We start from the raw sequence: 18,589 nt of genomic DNA, 5'->3' as shown, positions 1-18,589 counted from the left end.
ATTATGTTTAATGTTTCTCTCTCTTTCCTCTCCCTCTCTCTCCTTTCCCTCCCTCTCCCTCTTCCTCTCCCTCTCTCATTTCTTCTCCCTCCCTCTCCCTCTCCCTTTCTCTCTTTCCCTATTACGTCTAATGTTTTTTCTCTCTCCTCTCCCTCTCTCATTTCCTTTTCTCTCTTCCTCTCCCTCTCTTTTGCTCTTTCCCAAGTATATTTAATGTTTCCCTCTCTTTCCTCTCCCTCCCTCTCTCTCTTCCTCTCCCTCTCTCATTTCCTCTCCCTCCCTCACCCTCACCCTCTCTTTCTCTCTTTTCCTATTATGTTTAATGTTTTTTCTCTCTCCTCTCCCTATCTCATTTCCTTTTCTCTCTTCCTCTCTTCCTCTCCCTCTCTCATTTCCTCTCCCTCCCTCACCCTCACCCTCTCTTTCTCTCTTTTCCTATTATGTTTAATGTTTTTTCTCTCTCCTCTCCCTATCTCATTTCCTTTTCTCTCTTCCTCTCCCTCTCTCATTTCCTCTCCCTCCCTCTCTTTCTCTCTTTCCCTATTATATTTAATTTTTTTTCCCTCTCTCTCTCTCGTTCCTTCTATCCTTTTCTCTCTTCCTCTCCCTCTCTCATTTCCTCTCCCTCCCTCACCCTCTCCCTTTCTTTCTCTCTTTCCTTATTATGTTTAATGTTTCCCTCTCTTTCATCTCCCTCCCTCTCCCTCTTCCTCTCCCTCTCTTTCTCTCTTTTCCTATTATGTTTAATGTTTCCCTCTCTTCCTCTCCCTCTCCCTCTCCCTCTCTTTCTCTCTCATTTCTTCTCCCTCTCTCAAAACACGTGAATTTTAACAAAAACAAGTAAAAGAGAAAGAGAAAACAAAAAAACAAAGCAAGAAGGAACAATGCACTCACGGTAAAGGCTCGAAGATAGATTCGGCGGCTCCTCTTCGCCCTCCATATACTTCCTTCTTTTCTTCTCGAATGGTAGCAGTGGCGGTGAGAAGCTTTCCTTCTCCCTCTTTCTCTCTTTCTCTTTCTCTCCCTCTCAAATGCAAGATCTTTGCTCTCCCTTTCACTCTCTCTTTCGTGTATGCGTGTAAAATAACGCGCTCGGGTTTCGGCTCGCGTTTTTTTCGTATGAGCACTGTCGCTATTTGCGTCGCTGTAGCGACGCTATAGTGACACAAATAGCGACACCGCTATGAGGACTTGACAAAAATGATATGGCAATAGGGTAAAAGGGCCAATAAAGTAGTGCCCTCCAAAAGGAAAACACACCCCACCCCAGTTGAGTGACAATTTTACAAGAAAAATGTGGTTTTGTTAGTTGCTTAATAATATAATATGAATTTTTAAAGATTAAAAATGAGCTTAGCTTAAGTCAAACAATTGAGCCATGTAAATTTTTTTATATTTTAGATTTTATAAAACCTTAAAGTAATGCATCCTTGAGTGTCACTCTATTGGCCCCTCAGTGTCCCTCTTTTATGAACCTTTCATTTGTAACTAAGGCTACTTGATAAAAATATCAAAATATCCCAATATTTTTTCTTTGAGCTCTATATAATATAAATAATTTGACCATTAAAAAATATTTATGCAACTCACTTGGAATTTTTTTAAATAATAGAAAATTGTTAAATGACACTCTATTGACCCCTTTACCTTAGAAGTTTATAGTAACAAAATTAAATAAACAAGGAGAGTTTCTATTTAGAAAGGCTTGAAGTAGACAACAAAGACAGGTCATACGGCAATAAAAGTTTCCCCTTGAGAAGGACTTGACCTACGTAGTACACATGTCCGGAGTCGGAAGGAGAGGAAGCGTGGTTCGCATCCAAAAGGTACCGCTGCCACACGTCATATTTGTGTGGAGTCTGTATCACATACAAGATTGATTATCACACACCTACACTGATTAATTGATTCAAAGAGGGTAAGAGACATCCGTGAAGGAGGGGACAGGAAACCAAATTGCCTGGTTCCTTCTCCGGTGAGGTGAAGAACGTAAAGGGCGTGAAGGAGGGGGGACTCGGGAGACTAGAGGAAGAGAGCAAGGGACTTTGGCTGAGTTCCAAGCTGGCCGCATTCACTTTGCTCGATATTAGCCTCGTTCAGTCGTCCAGGATCTTTCCGTTAATCTCAAAATGCAAGGCGAAGCGCGGAACGGCGGCGGCCTGCTGGCTTGTAGCGCCATATGCGCGCTACTACTGATATTGTCCTGGGCGTTAATCGTGATCAGGCGGCAGCATCACCGTAAGCTCCCTCCGGGGCCCTTGCCCTTGCCGGTGGTGGGAAACCTCCTCCACTTCATCGGGGATCTCCCACACCTGCGCCTCGCACGCTTGGCAGAGAGGCACGGTCCTCTCATGTGCCTGCGCCTGGGATCTAGGGTGGCTGTCGTGGCGTCGACGGCCGACGTGGCTTAGGCGTTCCTGCAGACGCACGACAAGGTCTTCGCCAGCCGGCCAGCCAATCAGTTCATGAAGCGGGCTCATTTCGGGGTCACCAACTCCTTCTCACTGGGACCTTACGGGCCGCACTGGCGCTACATCAGGAAGGTCGCCACCCTTGAGCTCTTCAGCGCCAGGAGGGTCCAGGAGACGCAGGTGCTGCGGAGGGAGGAGGTGGCCCACCTCCTCCACAGCCTGCGGGCCCAGGCTGACGTAGCCGCCAGCGTCGACCTGGCGGTCGCCATGTCCCGCATGGTGGAGGACATCCTTTGCCGCATCATCTTCAGCCGTCGCATGCCGACGGACATGGCAGTGGGCGGGGCCTCCTTGAAGGACCTGGTGACTGAGGCGTCCGAGCTGTTCCAGGCGCTGGTGCTGGGTGACTTCGTCCCGTGGCTGGGTTTCCTGGACCGCGGTGTCAAGAGAAGCATGGACAAGCTGCACGCCAACATCGATGCCCTGTTGGAGCTCTTGATAGAGGAACGCGAGAAGCAGCACGAGCTCAATACACTGCAGGGGAAGAAGAAATATCTTCGGGAGGATGTTCTGGACATACTTCTGTCGGACCCTTCTCTCAGCCGACTGCGCCTCAAGGGGTATCTTCTGGTACGATCATTTATCTGTATGCACACAGTCGAGAGAGAGAGAGAGAGAGAGAGAGAGAGTGTGTGTGTGTTGGGGGGGTGGTACTCGGGGTTTGTGTGGGTTGCCGGGGTCTGTCCTTAGCCTTAATCCCTCTGAATGATCAATTCTGCCCCCCGTTCCTTCACTTGTAGGATCTGCTTGCAGCCGGAATCGACACCACATCTACGGCCCTGGATTGGCTCATGGCAGAGCTCTTCAACAACCCGTCCGTTTTGAACAAGCTTCGGCTTGAGATAGAGGGGGTCGTTGGAAGGGAGAGAACAGTGGAAGAATCAGACATGGCGGACCTCCCTTATGTGACTGCCACTGTGAAAGAAGGCCTGCGCCTGCATGCGCCTGTAAGACTTTTGCTTCCGCACACGGCCACAGAAGCTTGCAACGTGATGGGGTACAGCCTTCCCAAAGGGACAACGCTGTTCGTGAATGCATGGGCGATTGGGAGGGACCCAACCATATGGAAGGACCCAGAGAGGTTCTCGCCCGAGAGGTTCCTCCTGACACGAGGAGATCCAGATCCTGGTCACGAGCTCTGCTGGATCCCTTTCGGTTCAGGCAGAAGGAGCTGCCCGGGCGCCTCTCTTGCCATGTCCACTCTCCAGCTCACCATCGCAAACCTCGTCCACTGTTTCGAATGGCGATTGCCGGAAGGTCAGACCCACGTTGACATGTCCGCAAAGACATCATTAGTCGTCTGTCGCCAAGCGCCATTAAGAGCAACCCCCATCTTGCGCATCGATCGACCTTTCAGTTCCCACAAATGAACTTATTAGCAATATTCATCCATGCATGCAAATAACGTCTTGCAAACATCATGCGTCCAAATGATAGCTTGTGTAGAGTTTTACATATGTCCAATTGGTGCCCCCCAATAGCTGATTTAAAGCCATGAACTAGCCAATCACACACTACACATGACTCCCCTCTAATTATCTCGCTCGGCGCTCGTTCGTGTGAAATTAACAAATGTAAAGAACTTTGTGATTGTACAATGTAGAGTTATCTCCAAATGCTCTCGGTGACATGCGTAACATGTTTTGTGGCCGTAGAAGTTGCTATCACAAGGAACTTTAGATACTAAACTAGATGGTAAATAGCCTTATAACTAGTAAATACACATTTTTTTATAGCTAGTAACTAGGGTTTTTAAAATTGGAACTAGGTTTTTAATTTTACTAGATAGATGTGAAGCTATAACTAGTAAAATAAGTGTCTATATGGTAAAGTAAGGCAAATTTCTATATATCACCTAATATAGCCATGTTTATTGGATAAAATTATGAAACTATGGATCATAGGATAATGTGCATGCATAGTAAATCAAAACAAATTTGTATAGAATATCTAACATAGTCATGCTTATATAGTCATGTTAAGTAATATACATCACAATTAATAGGCCTAACCATCAACCATGTAGTTAATCTCAAATAAGACAATGTCGATACACACTTGTAATGGATATGTTTGTATGCATCCAAAATGTACATGTGCTATAAGATACATTTGTGCATTTTGATAACTTTTAATTCTTACTCACATAGCACAAATAGTTTACACATCCATAAATAAAATATCATTTTTAACAATATAAATATTTCCTTGTCACATTAAAACAAAGAAAAATCTCATTCAATTCAACTCAATGCCATGGCTCTAAATCTTGAAATTCCCCTCAAATCCCCTTGAAGTGTGGGATATACCTAGTATCCATACAAGCACAAATAGTTATCAAAAGTTATTTGAGCCCCTTACAAACAAGGAGCATATCCATCCATTAGCAAAATAGAAATAGTTCAAATTGTAATAGCCTTTTCCTTAAATGAAAGACATAGAACCTCTTGAGTATGCGAAAACTTAAAGAGGGGAGCTCTCAATAGATAGTCATGGCACATGGTCTATTAACTAGGGTAGCTGTATTAAGTTCATTAAAAAAGCAACATTTCCTACCAACATGTGGCATATACTCCCACTTTCATGCATGTAGCATATTCAGGGGGTGAACAAGGAGTAAGAGATGATGGAACACATAGCACTAACATAAAGCAATAGAAGTAAGACCATGGGATGGAGATGGATTATGCTAACTTTGTCGTTGCTAGCATAAACATGGAAGAGCTAGAGAAGAAGATGTGGGGTGACAAAAAATGTTTCAATGAGAATTAAAAGAGAGTCACAATAGAATTTGGGGAGCAAGTGCTATGTGCATGAGTGGTATCATTATTGCCATGCATTCAGCAAAGCAATGCTAAGTATTCTCTATGCAACATGTACATGTATTTTAAGGGAAGGTCCCCCTTGAGGATGAGTTTGCTAGATTGTTTTGGCTCACCTATAGATCAAAGTGGTGCTCACATTGTTTTGCTTGCCATTAGACTTCTTTTGGGTCTTGCTTTCATCTAAAGCAAAAAGAGATTGGGTTTTGGGTTCACTTGTTTGGCTTAAAGTGAGCCTTAATTACATGCTTCCATGGCATCATGATTTTATTCCTGAGGAGGTCTTGCAAATTGAATGGCCAATATGGGCTAGTTCTCATGGACTTCCTACTTTGCTAGATGGAGAAGTAATGTGCTAGTAGAAGTGCTAGGTAGAGCGCTCTATGTTCTTACAATAATATCAACTAGTGGAGCAAGTGACCTGTTGTACTTTGGGATAAGAGGAAGATCCTTGACATGCTCCATATTTTTAATCCTAATGGGATTGAGTTGTTGGTCGATGTCAAATTCTCCCTCTTCTTGGATACATGCTTCAAATGCAAAGAAGATGGGTGCTTTGCAAAGGAACGCCCAAAAAGGAATTGAGATAAGAAGAAACAAATGAGAAAATAGTGGAGATAAGGAAGAACTTCAAAAGAAGCAAAAAGGAAAAAACTTAGGTTGAGAAGGGTGAATTCAAGGAAACAAACAAGCCTCAAAAGGAGAAACCTAAGGAGAAACCTAATTATCAGTCGCGTGATCTTAGAGATGCTGAAGTTAAAGCGGGATGGAAACAAATAATTTCAACCACCAAATTCTTTGAAGTCTAATGGAGGTAATAAATTAAAAAATTCCCTTTAAAAGCTTCTTGCAAATGTTTCTTTGACAAGGCTATTTTGCTATTTTGGATTATGGAGGTTTGAACAAAGATATAATGTTAATTAGTTGGCTCACTATGATCTCTTAGAATGTGAGGTGCCTAGGAAGTCCATCCAAGAAGGATGTGTTTAGTAGGAGAAAGAAATGGAAGCCCCTCTCTTTCAACACCTCCTTTCTAGAAAGGGAAGGATTCAACTTATAGCTGAAGGATGCTTGGAAACAAACCAACAATCCAATGTCTAATACAACGTAGAACTAGATGAGATCCATTGCTATCATAACTGAGATTACCAATATGTATGGCAAAGATCAAGATTGACTTCAAAGAGGGTTGCATGTTAGTAGTTAGCAATGCAGTGAGTATATTATTATGACTCTTTCTAAGTGTTCTAGTAATGGGATGTTTTATCAAATTCTCAAAGAAGTGGAGCATTACATGGAGGATTTGCAAAAACATAAAGGTGAAGCTGCCAAAATTTAGTCTAAGGGAAATGGTATCTTATGGGACTGGTTCTTCGACCAATTAATTTTATGAATTGATGAAGCAAAAGAAGCAACAAGAGTTCATCACTATGATAGATGACGGAGAAGGAATCGTGGAATTTATGTAGGGATGTTTCAAACTCTTTGGAATGTATTTGTAAATGGTCTATGCTTAGGTCCTTTTGAGGTAAATATGTCTATGCCAAAGGGTGTCCCATTGTCCCATTACTCTTTGCTACAATAATCACCAACCCTTTGCTTAGGAATTTGGATTTGAAGGAGCAACATGGAGTAAGCAAGGGGCTTCCTATACCATTAAGAAGACACTTGGTCTCCGAATTCTTTGCCAACAATAACTTACCAATATTGTGCAAGTAGAGAGGCAACTAGTAGATGTATTTGATGAAAGTGTATGAAATTTTTCTAGAACTATCTAGGGTTGTGAATAATGTGAGCAAAAGCAAGCTTATTTACCTAAGATTAAATGAGTTAGCAAAGTTTCTAAGGGATCTAGGCTTCCAAGTAGCAAAATTGGAGCTGTAGTTTCTTGATTCTAAAGAATTTGGGTGTTTTCAAGATTTTTAGCATCAGAACTTAATTATTGAGCATATGATGGAGGAATTTATTTGATTATCTTGTACATTATGTATGTTGTGAGTCAAGTAACATGCAACAGTGACAAAAAATACATGCACAGGAAAGGCCTAATTTTGGCATCATGAATCCAGTGAGATTAATGAAGGTTGAAGATCCATAGCCTAGATTATCATATAAGACACTAGAAGTGAAGTAGGACTCTTGTTTCACCGTGGAATATGCCTCGTGGCATCAATGATCCTAATGGGATTGAGTTGCTGGTCAATGTAGAATTCTCTCTCTTCTTGGTTACATGCTTTATATGCAAAGAACGTGGGTGCTTTGCAAAGGAATGGAGCTAAGAAGCACCCAATGAGAAAAGAGTGAAGATAAGGAAGAACTTCATGCAACATAGTCACAAAAGAAGTAAAAAGAAAAAAGCTCATAGATTGAGAAGGGTAAATCCAAGAAAACAAACAATCCTCAAAAAGAGGAACCCAAATCCTAGAGATGTCAAAGTTAAAGCAAGATCGAAACAAAGAAATTAAACCACCAAAGTCTTTGGCATCTAATGGAGGTGAGAAAGAAAAGATTTCCCTTTAAAAGCTTGCTTGCAAATGTTTCATTGACAAGGCTATTTTTCTATTCAGGATTATGGAGGCTCAAACAAAGATACAATGATAATTAGTTGGCTCTCTATGATCTCTTGGAATGTGAGGTTCCTAGGAAGTCCATCTAAGAAGGATCGGTTTAGTTGGAGAAAGAAATGAAAGCCAATCTCTATTTAGGTTCAATGCCTCCTCTCTAGAAAGGGAAGGATTCAACCCATAATTGAAGGATGCTTGGAATAAAATGATAAGGTCTTAAGTTCTTATCTACATAGTCAAAAATATGGTAAATTGCAAAGCACTCGACAGATAAAAAACTCCATAACTTGGAAGTTAGCTTAATACTCTTTTAGTGATATTCATTAAGTTGAATGTTTTTGCATCTGCTTTGTAATGTTGTTTTTATGGGCTAACTTGGAAGTTACCTAAGTGCCCTTTTAGTCCTCTCCATTGGAGTAAGGGGGCCCGAGTTTGTGACTTGTATTGGTTCCCCCACAGCCTCTAACTCTTGCATAAGAATTGAGTGAATTACTTTCACACAACTTTTCAAATCATAAGTGAGGTTGGAAAAATTTAAAGCTTGAAATGAATAATAGGGAAATATTAAAAGATGGAGTGTCATCAATGTTATGCAAAAAATTAAAAGAGATATGTTCGGGATAATAATTAGGAATTGTTGAGATGACAAGCTCAACACATGCGGACATTGATGATGGACCGCCTGGTTAGATAGGTCCACACGTCTACACTTAGCACGTCGGTGGTCATTATGACTCACACATGGCCACTGACTCATTACTTATTATATTCAGGTTGTTACACCTATTTACAGCTGGCATAGTTATAGCGCTAGTCGACTAGTTTAGTCGGTTATGCATTGTTTGACTTAGTAAGCCACTTTCCTTTATGTTGTATCTTATCTATACTTTGTGTACATTATAAAGTGTGTGGAAGAAGAAGAAGAAATCAGCAAGAAAACGTTTTGGCCTCCATCTCTCCTCTTGTCTCTTGAGTGAGCTTCTCCTTGTGCATTCTGTGTGTATTTGGCGCATAATCTCGAGCAAGTTCCCCCACCACGCGATTCTTGACATGGTATCAAAGCTGCGCCATTGAGAGAGGCTTATTTCGAAGGTTAAAGCGAAGGAGAAGAAGCAAGGTTTGAGCAAGCAAGCCACAGGTAAGAAGCTCTCCCATTCTTCCACTCTTTCTCGTGGATAGTGCCTGTGGAGGTACCGGAAGCAGGGCAGAGCAAAAATCTCAGATTTCTAGTGAGATTTGGTGTGTGTGAAGAGCACTGTCTATTCTGAAAATGGGCCCTTTGGGACTTCCCGCAGTTATTTTGGGCATCTGAGGCCGTTTCAGGGCCCGTTTTAGAGCCGCAAGGTTGCGGACAACAGTTTCAGGGTACATTGTGACTTCGACTCTATTGACCGAAAGTGGGTGCACAGGTTACAGATTTCAGATCTGTAAGTTCAAAGGTGTTTACTAGCGAGTAAACACAAGGTTTATCTACAAACTAGTTGCAGATTGCATGTATTGTTGAGCAGACAGTGAAAAATGTTGTTTGGTGTATTGCTGTGCACTACAGGTCATGGGTTGCAAAAAATTTGCTTGCTGTTGGTATTAATTTTGTGATAATGGAAGAGAACAGTGGAAGCCCCATCATTGAGAAGCTTGAAAAGAACAACTACTCTTCATGGAAGTTCCGTGTCACGAACTTCCTTATTGGAAAAGGCCTCTACGAGTTTGTTTCAGGTGAAGAAAAGGATCCGGATGTGAGTGATCCTCCAACTGCAGAAGAGACAAAGGCACGGAAGGAATGGAATGCAAAAGATAAAAAGGTCATGTATTGGTTGTCTGTACTAATTGACAATAATATGCTGGGACATATTAGAAATGCAGAGAATTCATATGTAGCTTGGACCGTACTTGAAAGTATGTTTTCTATAAATACAAAGGCACGAAAGATTCAACTCAAGCAAGAGTTGAATACATTGAAGAAAGGGAAGATGTCTATCAATGAGTATGCACTAAAGGTAAGGAGCATTGCAGATGCATTGGCAGCGATTGATGCAATGCCTGATGATGATGATTTGGTGTCATCTACCTTGGGTGGACTTAACAATGAAAAGGCTTGGAAGTCTTTTATAACTTCCGTATATGTCAGAAAGCCATTTCCATATTTTGATGAGTTCAGGAAGGGGACGTGGCAGGTTCTCCTCAAGAGGTGAATAGGTCCAGGCTTTCTACTCTAGTTCAGGAAGGGGACATGGCAGGATCTCCTCAAGAGGTCGTGGTACAGGACGTGGTAGTGACAACCAGCAAAACAAATTGAATCAGCAATTTGGAGATATGCAGGTTTCAAGAGGTCGTGGTAACTTTAGAGGCATGGGGAGCTTTAGAGGGAGAGGTGGATGGCAGAATAGAGGCTCTAACAACTCTGGTATTGTGTGTCACTACTGTGGTAAAACAAGTCATATTGTAGCCCAATGTTATGCTAAGAAAGATGATATCCGCAGTGGTAAGTTGCAGCAAGGAAACTATGCATCGTCTTCACGACAGAATGAAGACAAAAATGAACGTTTTTTCGTTATGCATCATATGCTGAATGCTATTACAGGAAAGGGAACACATGAAGATGTTTGGTATGTTGATTCAGGTGCATCCAACCATATGACCAGCCACGCAGAATGGTTTGGAGAGATGCAGGATTTGCAGAATGCAGGTTATGTGCATCTAGACGGGTGATGACTCATGCCACCCAATTTTACACATTGGAAAAGTTCCCTTGTCCTTGCATGATGGTAAGACAAAGAGTCTTTCAGATGTATTACATGTGCCATCTATTACAAAGAACTTGGTGTCAGTCGGTCAAATGGTAGAGCAAGGGCTGCAAGTCAGATTTAATGCAAAGGGCTGCTTTGTAAAGACTTCAATGACAAGTGTAGGTTGGTAGCAAAGGGAAGTAGAGTTGGACGTATGTTTACTCAGGATGTTGGAATTCCTACTATGAATGCTGCTATGTATGCCAAAGGAAAAGGTGTTGTTGCAGACATTGAAATTTGGCACAAACGCATTGGACATGAAAATGTACAAAGGCTGAAATTCATGCAGTCCAAAGGGTTGGTTACATGTTTGTCTACATTTAAAGTTACAGAATTTCATAAGGTATGCGAAGCATGTCAGTTTGGTAAGCAGGAAAGACAACCCTTTTCACATGACAGAGATGTAAGCAGAAAAATCCTTGACGTTGTGCATACGGACATTTGGGGGCCTACACAAAATGTATCTCTTGGAGGCAGTTCATACTTTGTCACATTTATTGATGATTGTTTTAGAAAGCTGTGGGTATATTTTATGAAGGAAAAGAGTGAAGCTTTTGAGCACTTTAGAACTTTCAAGGTTGCAGTTGAAAGAGAAACAGGCTTGAAAGTAAAGTGCTTGAGGTCAGATGGAGGGGGAGAGTACCTCTCGAATGAGTTCAGTGATTTTCTAAGGTCTCATGGGATAAAGAGACAGTTCACATGCAGGTATACCCCACAGCAAAATGGGATTGTAGAAAGGAAAAACAGGCATATTGCAGAAGTTGCACGCACCTTGATGGCTGAAAAGAATATGCCTAAGCATTTTTGGTTTGAGGCTGTTCATACCATTGTTTATATTATGAACAGAACTCCCATAGCTACAGTCCATGGGATGACTCCCGAAGAATGTTTTACAGCTAAGAAGCCTGATGTTTCACACTTGAAAGTGTTTGGCTGCATTGCATATGTTCATGTGCCAGATGAGTTGCGGAAAAAACTGGATCCAAAGGCTGAAAAGTGTGTCTTTATTGGATACTCTTTAGAGCAGAAAGGGTATTGCTGTTATAACCCTGTCACATGTAAGTTTAGAGTGACCAGGGATGTCATATTTGATGAAATGAGCAGTTGGTATGCGTGTAGTGGTGATGCATTGGATGATGATGATGATCATGACACTCTTGTGCAGGCTGAAAAGCAAGAATCACAGACTCTTAGTGGACCAGAGACATCATCTGGTAGTCCTTGGTTTGGGAGACTAAGGAGTACCTCTACATCTTCAGGTGCATCTAGTAGCACTACGGGTAAAGACAAAGGAAAGAGTAAAGTGTCAGAAGGCATTGATGCAGTTCTTGATGGAGACTCTAGTGGCTCAGAGAGCTTGGATGATGAGCTTGGCATTCCTTCAGTGAGGACTTCAGGTGTACAGAGAGCACGCATTAATGCAAAGACTCCATTGAGTGATCCAGTGGTATGCAGGCCTAGCAGGGTGAGATACCCTGTTAAAAGATTTGGTTTTGAAGGTTATGCAGCTCACCATTATGCTTATATGGTGAAACTAGTTGAGGATGTTGAGCCCACATGTTTTGAGGAGGCTGTTGGTCATGATCATTGGGATGCAGCAATGGATGAGGAGATGGCTGCATTAGAGGCCAATAAGACTTGGGATCTAGTATCATTGCCGAAGGGCAAGAAAGCCATTGGATGTAAATGGGTTTATAAGATTAAGCACAATGCAGATGGTTCTATTAGTAGGTACAAAGCTAGGCTGGTTGCAAAGGGCTATGCCCAGACATATGGCATAGATTATGATGGAGCCTTTAGTCCAATTGCTAGGATGGCAATTGTCAGATGTGTGATTGCTTTGGTAGCAGCCAAAGGTTGGAGGTTGTAGCAAATGGATGTGAAGAATGCATTCTTGCATGGTGATTTGCAGGAAGAAGTGTATATGGATCAGCCAGCAGGTTATGAAGATTTAGAGCATCCCACGTATGAGTGCAGGTTGAAGAAGGCGTTCTATGGGCTCAAGCAAGCATCTAGAGCATGGTCTGACAAAATCAGAGAGTATCTTGTCAATATTGGCTTTTATGTTTCTGATGCTGATCACTCACTTTATGTGAGAAAGGGAGATGCAGGTTTGGTCATCATAGTCATCTATGTGGATGACTTAATTATTACAGGTGATAGTGATAGTGGGATTGCTGAAGTCAAGGATTCTTTGAAGAAGAAGTTTGAGATGAAGGATTTAGGTGAGCTAAGATACTTCCTTGGCATTGAGGTGATCAGATGTGATGATGGTATATGGCTGTCCCAAAGACAGTATGGCTTGGATATGTTGTCCAAGTATGGTATGACAGCATGCAAACCACTTTCAGTCCCATTGGAGTAGAATGTAAAGTTGAGTGCTGATATTGGGGATGAGATAGAAGACCCTACTATGTTCAAGAGGATAGTGGGGAGTTTGATCTACATGACCATTACAAGGCCAGACTTGAGCTATGTTGTTGGTCTTGTGAGTTAGTTTATGCAAGTACCTAGAAAGCCACATTTGGATGCACGCAGAGATATGTGAAGTCCACATTACATTATGGACTTTTCTATGAGGCAGGTACAAATGTACAAGTGTTTGGATATACAGATGCAGATTGGGATGGTAGTATGTCTGATAGAAGATCTACCAGCGGATACATGTTCTCTCTTGGTAGTGCAGCAATTGCTTGGAGCAGCAAAAAGCAGTCTACAGTTGCTTTGTCAAGTACAGAGGCTGAGTATAGAGGTGCTGCTGTTGCAGCATGTGAGGTAGTATGGCTATAAAAGTTATTGGCTGATTTAGATGTGCAGGTGGAAGGTGCAGTTGTCATTTATTGTGACAACATGAGCAGTATACAGTTGGCTAGGAACCCTGTGTTCCATGCGAGGACAAAACATATTGAGGTACACTACCACTTTGTGAGAAAGAAGGTACTAGCAGGTGAGATTGACTTGGTGTATGTCAGCACACAGGATCAAATAGCTGACATCTTTACGAAGGCATTGGGTACAGAGAAGCTTCAAAAGTTTCGAAGCTTACTTGGAGTTGTAGAGATGCAGTTGAGCTTGAGGGGGAGTATTGAGATGACAAGCTCAACACATGCGGACATTGATGATGGACCGCCTGGTTAGATGGGTCCACACATCTACACTTAGCACGTCGGTGGTCATTATGACTCACACATGGCCACTGACTCATTACTTATTATATTCAGGTTGTTACACCTATTTACAAAAGTTGGCATAGTTATAGCGCTTGCCGACTAGTTTAGTCGGTTATGCATTGTTTGACTTAGTAGGCCACTTTTCTTTATGTTTTATCTTATCTATACTTTGTGTACATTGTAAAGTGTGTGGAAGAAGAAGAAGAAATGAGCAAGAAAACGTTTTGGCCTCCATCTCTCCTCTTGTCTCTTGAGTGAGCTTCTCCTTGTGCATTTGTGTGTGTTCGGCGCATCATCTCGAGCAAGTCCCCCCACCACGCGATTCTTGACAGGAATATTATTTGAGTCCTTGAATATTGATGAGTTAACTACACTTTTATAAGAACATACCAACAATTGAATGTAGGTTACTTGTTGAGATTTAAAGGTGCCAATGTCAACAACTTGTGCTTAGGCATGCCCTTTATCAAGAGAGCATGCATGTGTTTGGGTTGGGGGCTATATATGCTAGTAAGTTTATAACACTCCTTTACGATTGTTCATATCTATCATAGGCCCTACTAGTTGTCCAGTATCACAAGCAAGAGAAGATGGTATTGCAAATCCAAACACCATGACCTTCTTTGGATCTTAAATTTTAAAAAATCACAAGATGATACAAAACTTTCATCTCCCAACTTGCATATGGGTTCTGCTTCTACACTACCAGTAAAATTTTGAAGACCTTACAACCTTACAAATTTTGAAGAGCTTAGAACCTTACGAACTAATATCCTTAATTATTTCTAATCCAACTTATTAGGCTTTTGACTGGTATAAATGGAGATGTGGGACTGCTACATCTGATTGTCAATGTACTCCCAGTACACTAGTTGGGATTGGTTGCATGCTTCAACTACACCTTCTCTTTGATATTCACATGCAAGGCTTATGTAGGGCAATGAATTTAGGAAGGCAACCCCGACTCCACACATCATCAGTATCCTAAGATTCTTCATGATAGTGCATATACAACATCTCTATGAGGGAGATGACCTTGTTCCAGTGCTCTAAGTTCAACATGAGATTATTGTCCTATAGTTCAGAAGTAATAATGGTTATTGTCCTATAGTTCAGAAGTAATAATCAACATGAGGCTGAAACTAAAAATAATGGTTATTGTCCTATAGTGAATCCGTCATGTAGACAAGTGATAAGCATCATGAATGTGAGACTGAATGTAAATAAACATAACGGTTACTTGTATTTTTAGAGATATCTAAGCCATGCTTATGCCATCACTCGTAATGGAAATCAGGTACTATTACACACTAGTGAGAGGGGCCTTTGTACAAATTAGGATTATACCTGAAACAAATTAGGATTATACCTTCATAGTTGATTTCAATCATAACCTTCATTAAAGTGTTGTTTTTCAAATTTTGTTTGGACATTGTTCACCTCTCATGTAGACAAGTAATAATCAACATCAATGTGAGAGCAAATGAAAAAAATAAAGATAAACTCAAGGGGAGTCGAACCCAAACACAATTTGTGTCTACGGAGGAGTCTACCTGCAAAATTTAAAAAGAATATTTGTATAGAGAGAGACATGATTGCCACTAAGGCAATCATGCCTTAGAGGCAATCATGCCTCTCTCTCACTCACTCACTCACTCTCTCCCTCCCTCATGCATATTGCTAAGTAAGAGCATATGACTTTAATTCCACATATACACATGTATAGCTCCCACAATATGCACACGAAACTATGTTCTCTAACGAAATTCAAAACTTAAAAACAAAAAGTAAGTGAATTTACATATCAAAATAAAAGGTTGACTCTACTTTTACATCATCTAATGACCTTTCATATTCTTATCCAATTTGTGTTTTATTTTTTTAAAAGATCTCCAAAGTAAAACCATGAAACCATCCCATGACTAGTAGAGACAAATCTAATTCTTTCTTAAAGGCTGAATAATCAACATCAACAAAATTATGTTTATTGAGCCAAAGATGTAGACTATTATAGAGATATAGTCTATATTACAAATATATTTTTGGGATAACAATTAGGATTATTTTTAAGAGCCCTTGTCTATAATAATATACCAACAACGAGTCATTGGAGTATTTGTTGAGATTTTAAGGTGCAAATGTCAGCAACATATGCAAATTGATTTGAAGCATTGGGTAGATAGGAATATTAAAGGATATATAAGATCCAATTAGACACTAGATGTTGGAAACGGGTCTATTAGAGATGTAGACTCTATTAGATATGTAAATAATTCCACGAGTATTGGTAGCTAATATTATCACCGATGAGACAAAACATTTTTAATTTAAAGAATCTTGAGTGTTACCAAGATCCCTTTAAAGTCTTCCAATTTTGATGAGACATCGAAAATCTCTACAAGACTTGCATTTGGAATGATGATGATCGATAAAGTCTACTCATTGTACTCACAGAGATAATTGATGCAGTGCACGCACCAAAAATCACCAAGAGTTGAGTCATCGAAGGCCGGGGGGTAAGATTTTATAACAAATTGGTGATGCTATCAATATGATCACGTGACTTATCTTTTTCTAGAATTCTTCAAAAACAAAATAGAGAAATAAATATTGATAAACCCAATTTTTTTTAAAAAAGTTCTCATCCTACCGTTGAAACACTAACCTTAATATATTTTTCCTCTATAACGTTTTGGAACTCTTGCCTTCTCTTCTTTTCCCCTTTTTCCATTCTGCAACATAGCAGGCCATACTCTATGAACTGAGTGGAGGTGCACAGATTTCATGATAGAGAAAGAAAAGACGTCATAGATTGCAGTATTGGTCACCATCACTAAGCTCCAGTCCAAGTACAATTTCGCAATGACTTATAAGCTTCTTTCATGTAACACTTTTTTTAAATATAATATGGCTATAGCCGTCAACTAATTCTCCTTCGCTTTCTCTAGAGAAGCACAAGCATCCCCCATGTAAGAAACAATTGCCACTAAAGGAATGCAGTTTGTGCTCTTGCACACAAGAATTGCAAAAAAGTTCTTCTCAAGAGCCCACTTCCAAAACAGCCCTTGCTTAATGTCCCTGCTAATTGCTTCGATGTTGTAGGTGGCTAGAGTAATTAAGACTATCTTGGTACCTAGCCATGATTGTCATTTTGAATGTCAGTTTTGTCAAAACCTTTGTCTCTTGGCAAGACAATGAATGTGAATAGAAGACAAGACAGGAAACAAGAATAGGTGGCAAGCCTCTATTACTGCTGCAAATTGATCCATCCTCTGTTTGTCTTGTCCAGGATGTAGGTGCCAAGGACCACCATGACTCTTGGTTGCAACTGTTTAACTACTTTACAACATAGAAGTCAGAAAACTGATGCAATTACATACCTTCTAAAAAATATGAATCTTTGTTTTTTCCCCCAAAAAAACCTATAAAAGAACAACAAAAAGGAAGCTTATCACCTTGCAGTTTCCTTCTTTTTCAAAGTTTGGTTGCTGTTCGCTAGTGAGCCAGCCATAACCCAAAGAGCCTTGATAGGAGACCCTTTACAGGGGTGAGATTACATGTACTAACTAAATCTCAACCACCTTGACTAGCGTTATGCCAGCTGTTTGTCTGATTATGGTGACTGCAGGTGACCACACTAATATATTGTCAGACATTACGTTGCATCCAACACCATTTCTCTGAGATCCAGGGCATTGAATGGTGCATAACCATGATAGTCATTGTTGAAATATGCATAAACATCCAATCCAACTTTCATTTTCTCTTTTATCCATGAGGCATAAGTCTACAACTCTCCAGGCTGGTAGTATCTCTGATAATTATATCCATGAAAGTGAATGTAAGTCCAGTCTGCAGTAAAAGCCTGAAACACCACATTAATATAGAGCTTTCACTTACAAGGACTCACCTTTCAACATTCAATATAAACAAAACAAAGTGCACATAGTTTTGATGGTGAAGATTATAAAGCTTTTGCTACAAGATGATCAAAAGAAAGGTAAAGAATTGATGATGGATTTAATGGATTTGGATGATCAAGAAAGATCATTAATCTCCTTTCTGAGATCAACCACAGTTGATGGAACTTCGATATTCGATCATTATGCTGTAGAGCAGAATCACAAAGGATGAAATCGATTACAAAGGAATAGAACACTTAGGTTTTATAAGTCCTAGTCGTCTCTCTGGGCGACGTCACGTGGGTCGTCCTCTAGGCTTCTAGCACCACATGGCTGTGTACCTCCATCTACACTGTAAAAGATCTCGAGTTACCAGAAGGTATAATCATATACAAATGGCTTGTATCCAGAAACAAACTGATTGGTTTCTCGAAGTAATAGTAGGAAAAGCATAAATAGTCTTCCACGGAGCCAACTATTTTGGTTTCAACACCACAGTAGTTATTGCACAAATTGACTGCTTGGTATGTGCAAGCACGATTTCCACCATCACTGCCACAACTACTAGCTATGGATGACAGAGCCGAGAGGTGAAACAAAACTGTAGTAGCTGGTTCAAGGCAGGAATCTCGATGCCCAGTACTTGTTGTTGTAGCTAGTCCTTCACAGAAACTACTTAAATGATCTTCTACGCAGTCTTTTGTACAAGTATCTTTATGGCCTGCTCTTCTCCTTACTTTCTCAACACATGGATTGGAATTCTTACAAAAGCTGATGTTGGTGCAGCCTAAGTTGGATCCAGCGCAGTGCTTCTATCCAATAATGTGATGATGGTGATCATGATGCAAGCTCTTGAGGTCCTCTTCTTGATCTA

At 40.8% G+C, this 18,589-nt stretch overlaps 1 protein-coding gene across 1 annotated transcript; it reads left to right on the top strand.

Moving 5' to 3' along the window:
* The first annotated feature begins 1,931 nt into the window (after positions 1 to 1,931).
* On the top strand, positions 1,932 to 3,968 carry LOC148012398 (cytochrome P450 750A1-like). Its single transcript, XM_087669367.1, has 2 exons — positions 1,932 to 3,041; positions 3,212 to 3,968. Exons 1-2 carry the CDS (start codon positions 2,466 to 2,468, stop codon positions 3,839 to 3,841), a joined length of 1,206 nt encoding a protein of 401 aa, XP_087525493.1. The 5' UTR covers positions 1,932 to 2,465; the 3' UTR covers positions 3,842 to 3,968.
* The last annotated feature ends 14,621 nt before the right edge of the window (positions 3,969 to 18,589 follow it).

Source organism: Lygodium microphyllum, chromosome 27, assembly GCF_053477565.2.
Source record: "Lygodium microphyllum isolate KBCC chromosome 27, Lygodium_microphyllum_v1.1.10, whole genome shotgun sequence".
Classification (NCBI taxonomy): Eukaryota; Viridiplantae; Streptophyta; class Polypodiopsida; order Schizaeales; family Lygodiaceae; genus Lygodium; species Lygodium microphyllum.
Note: the sequence above shows the minus strand (reverse complement) of the source record. Positions and strands in the feature narration are given on the sequence as shown.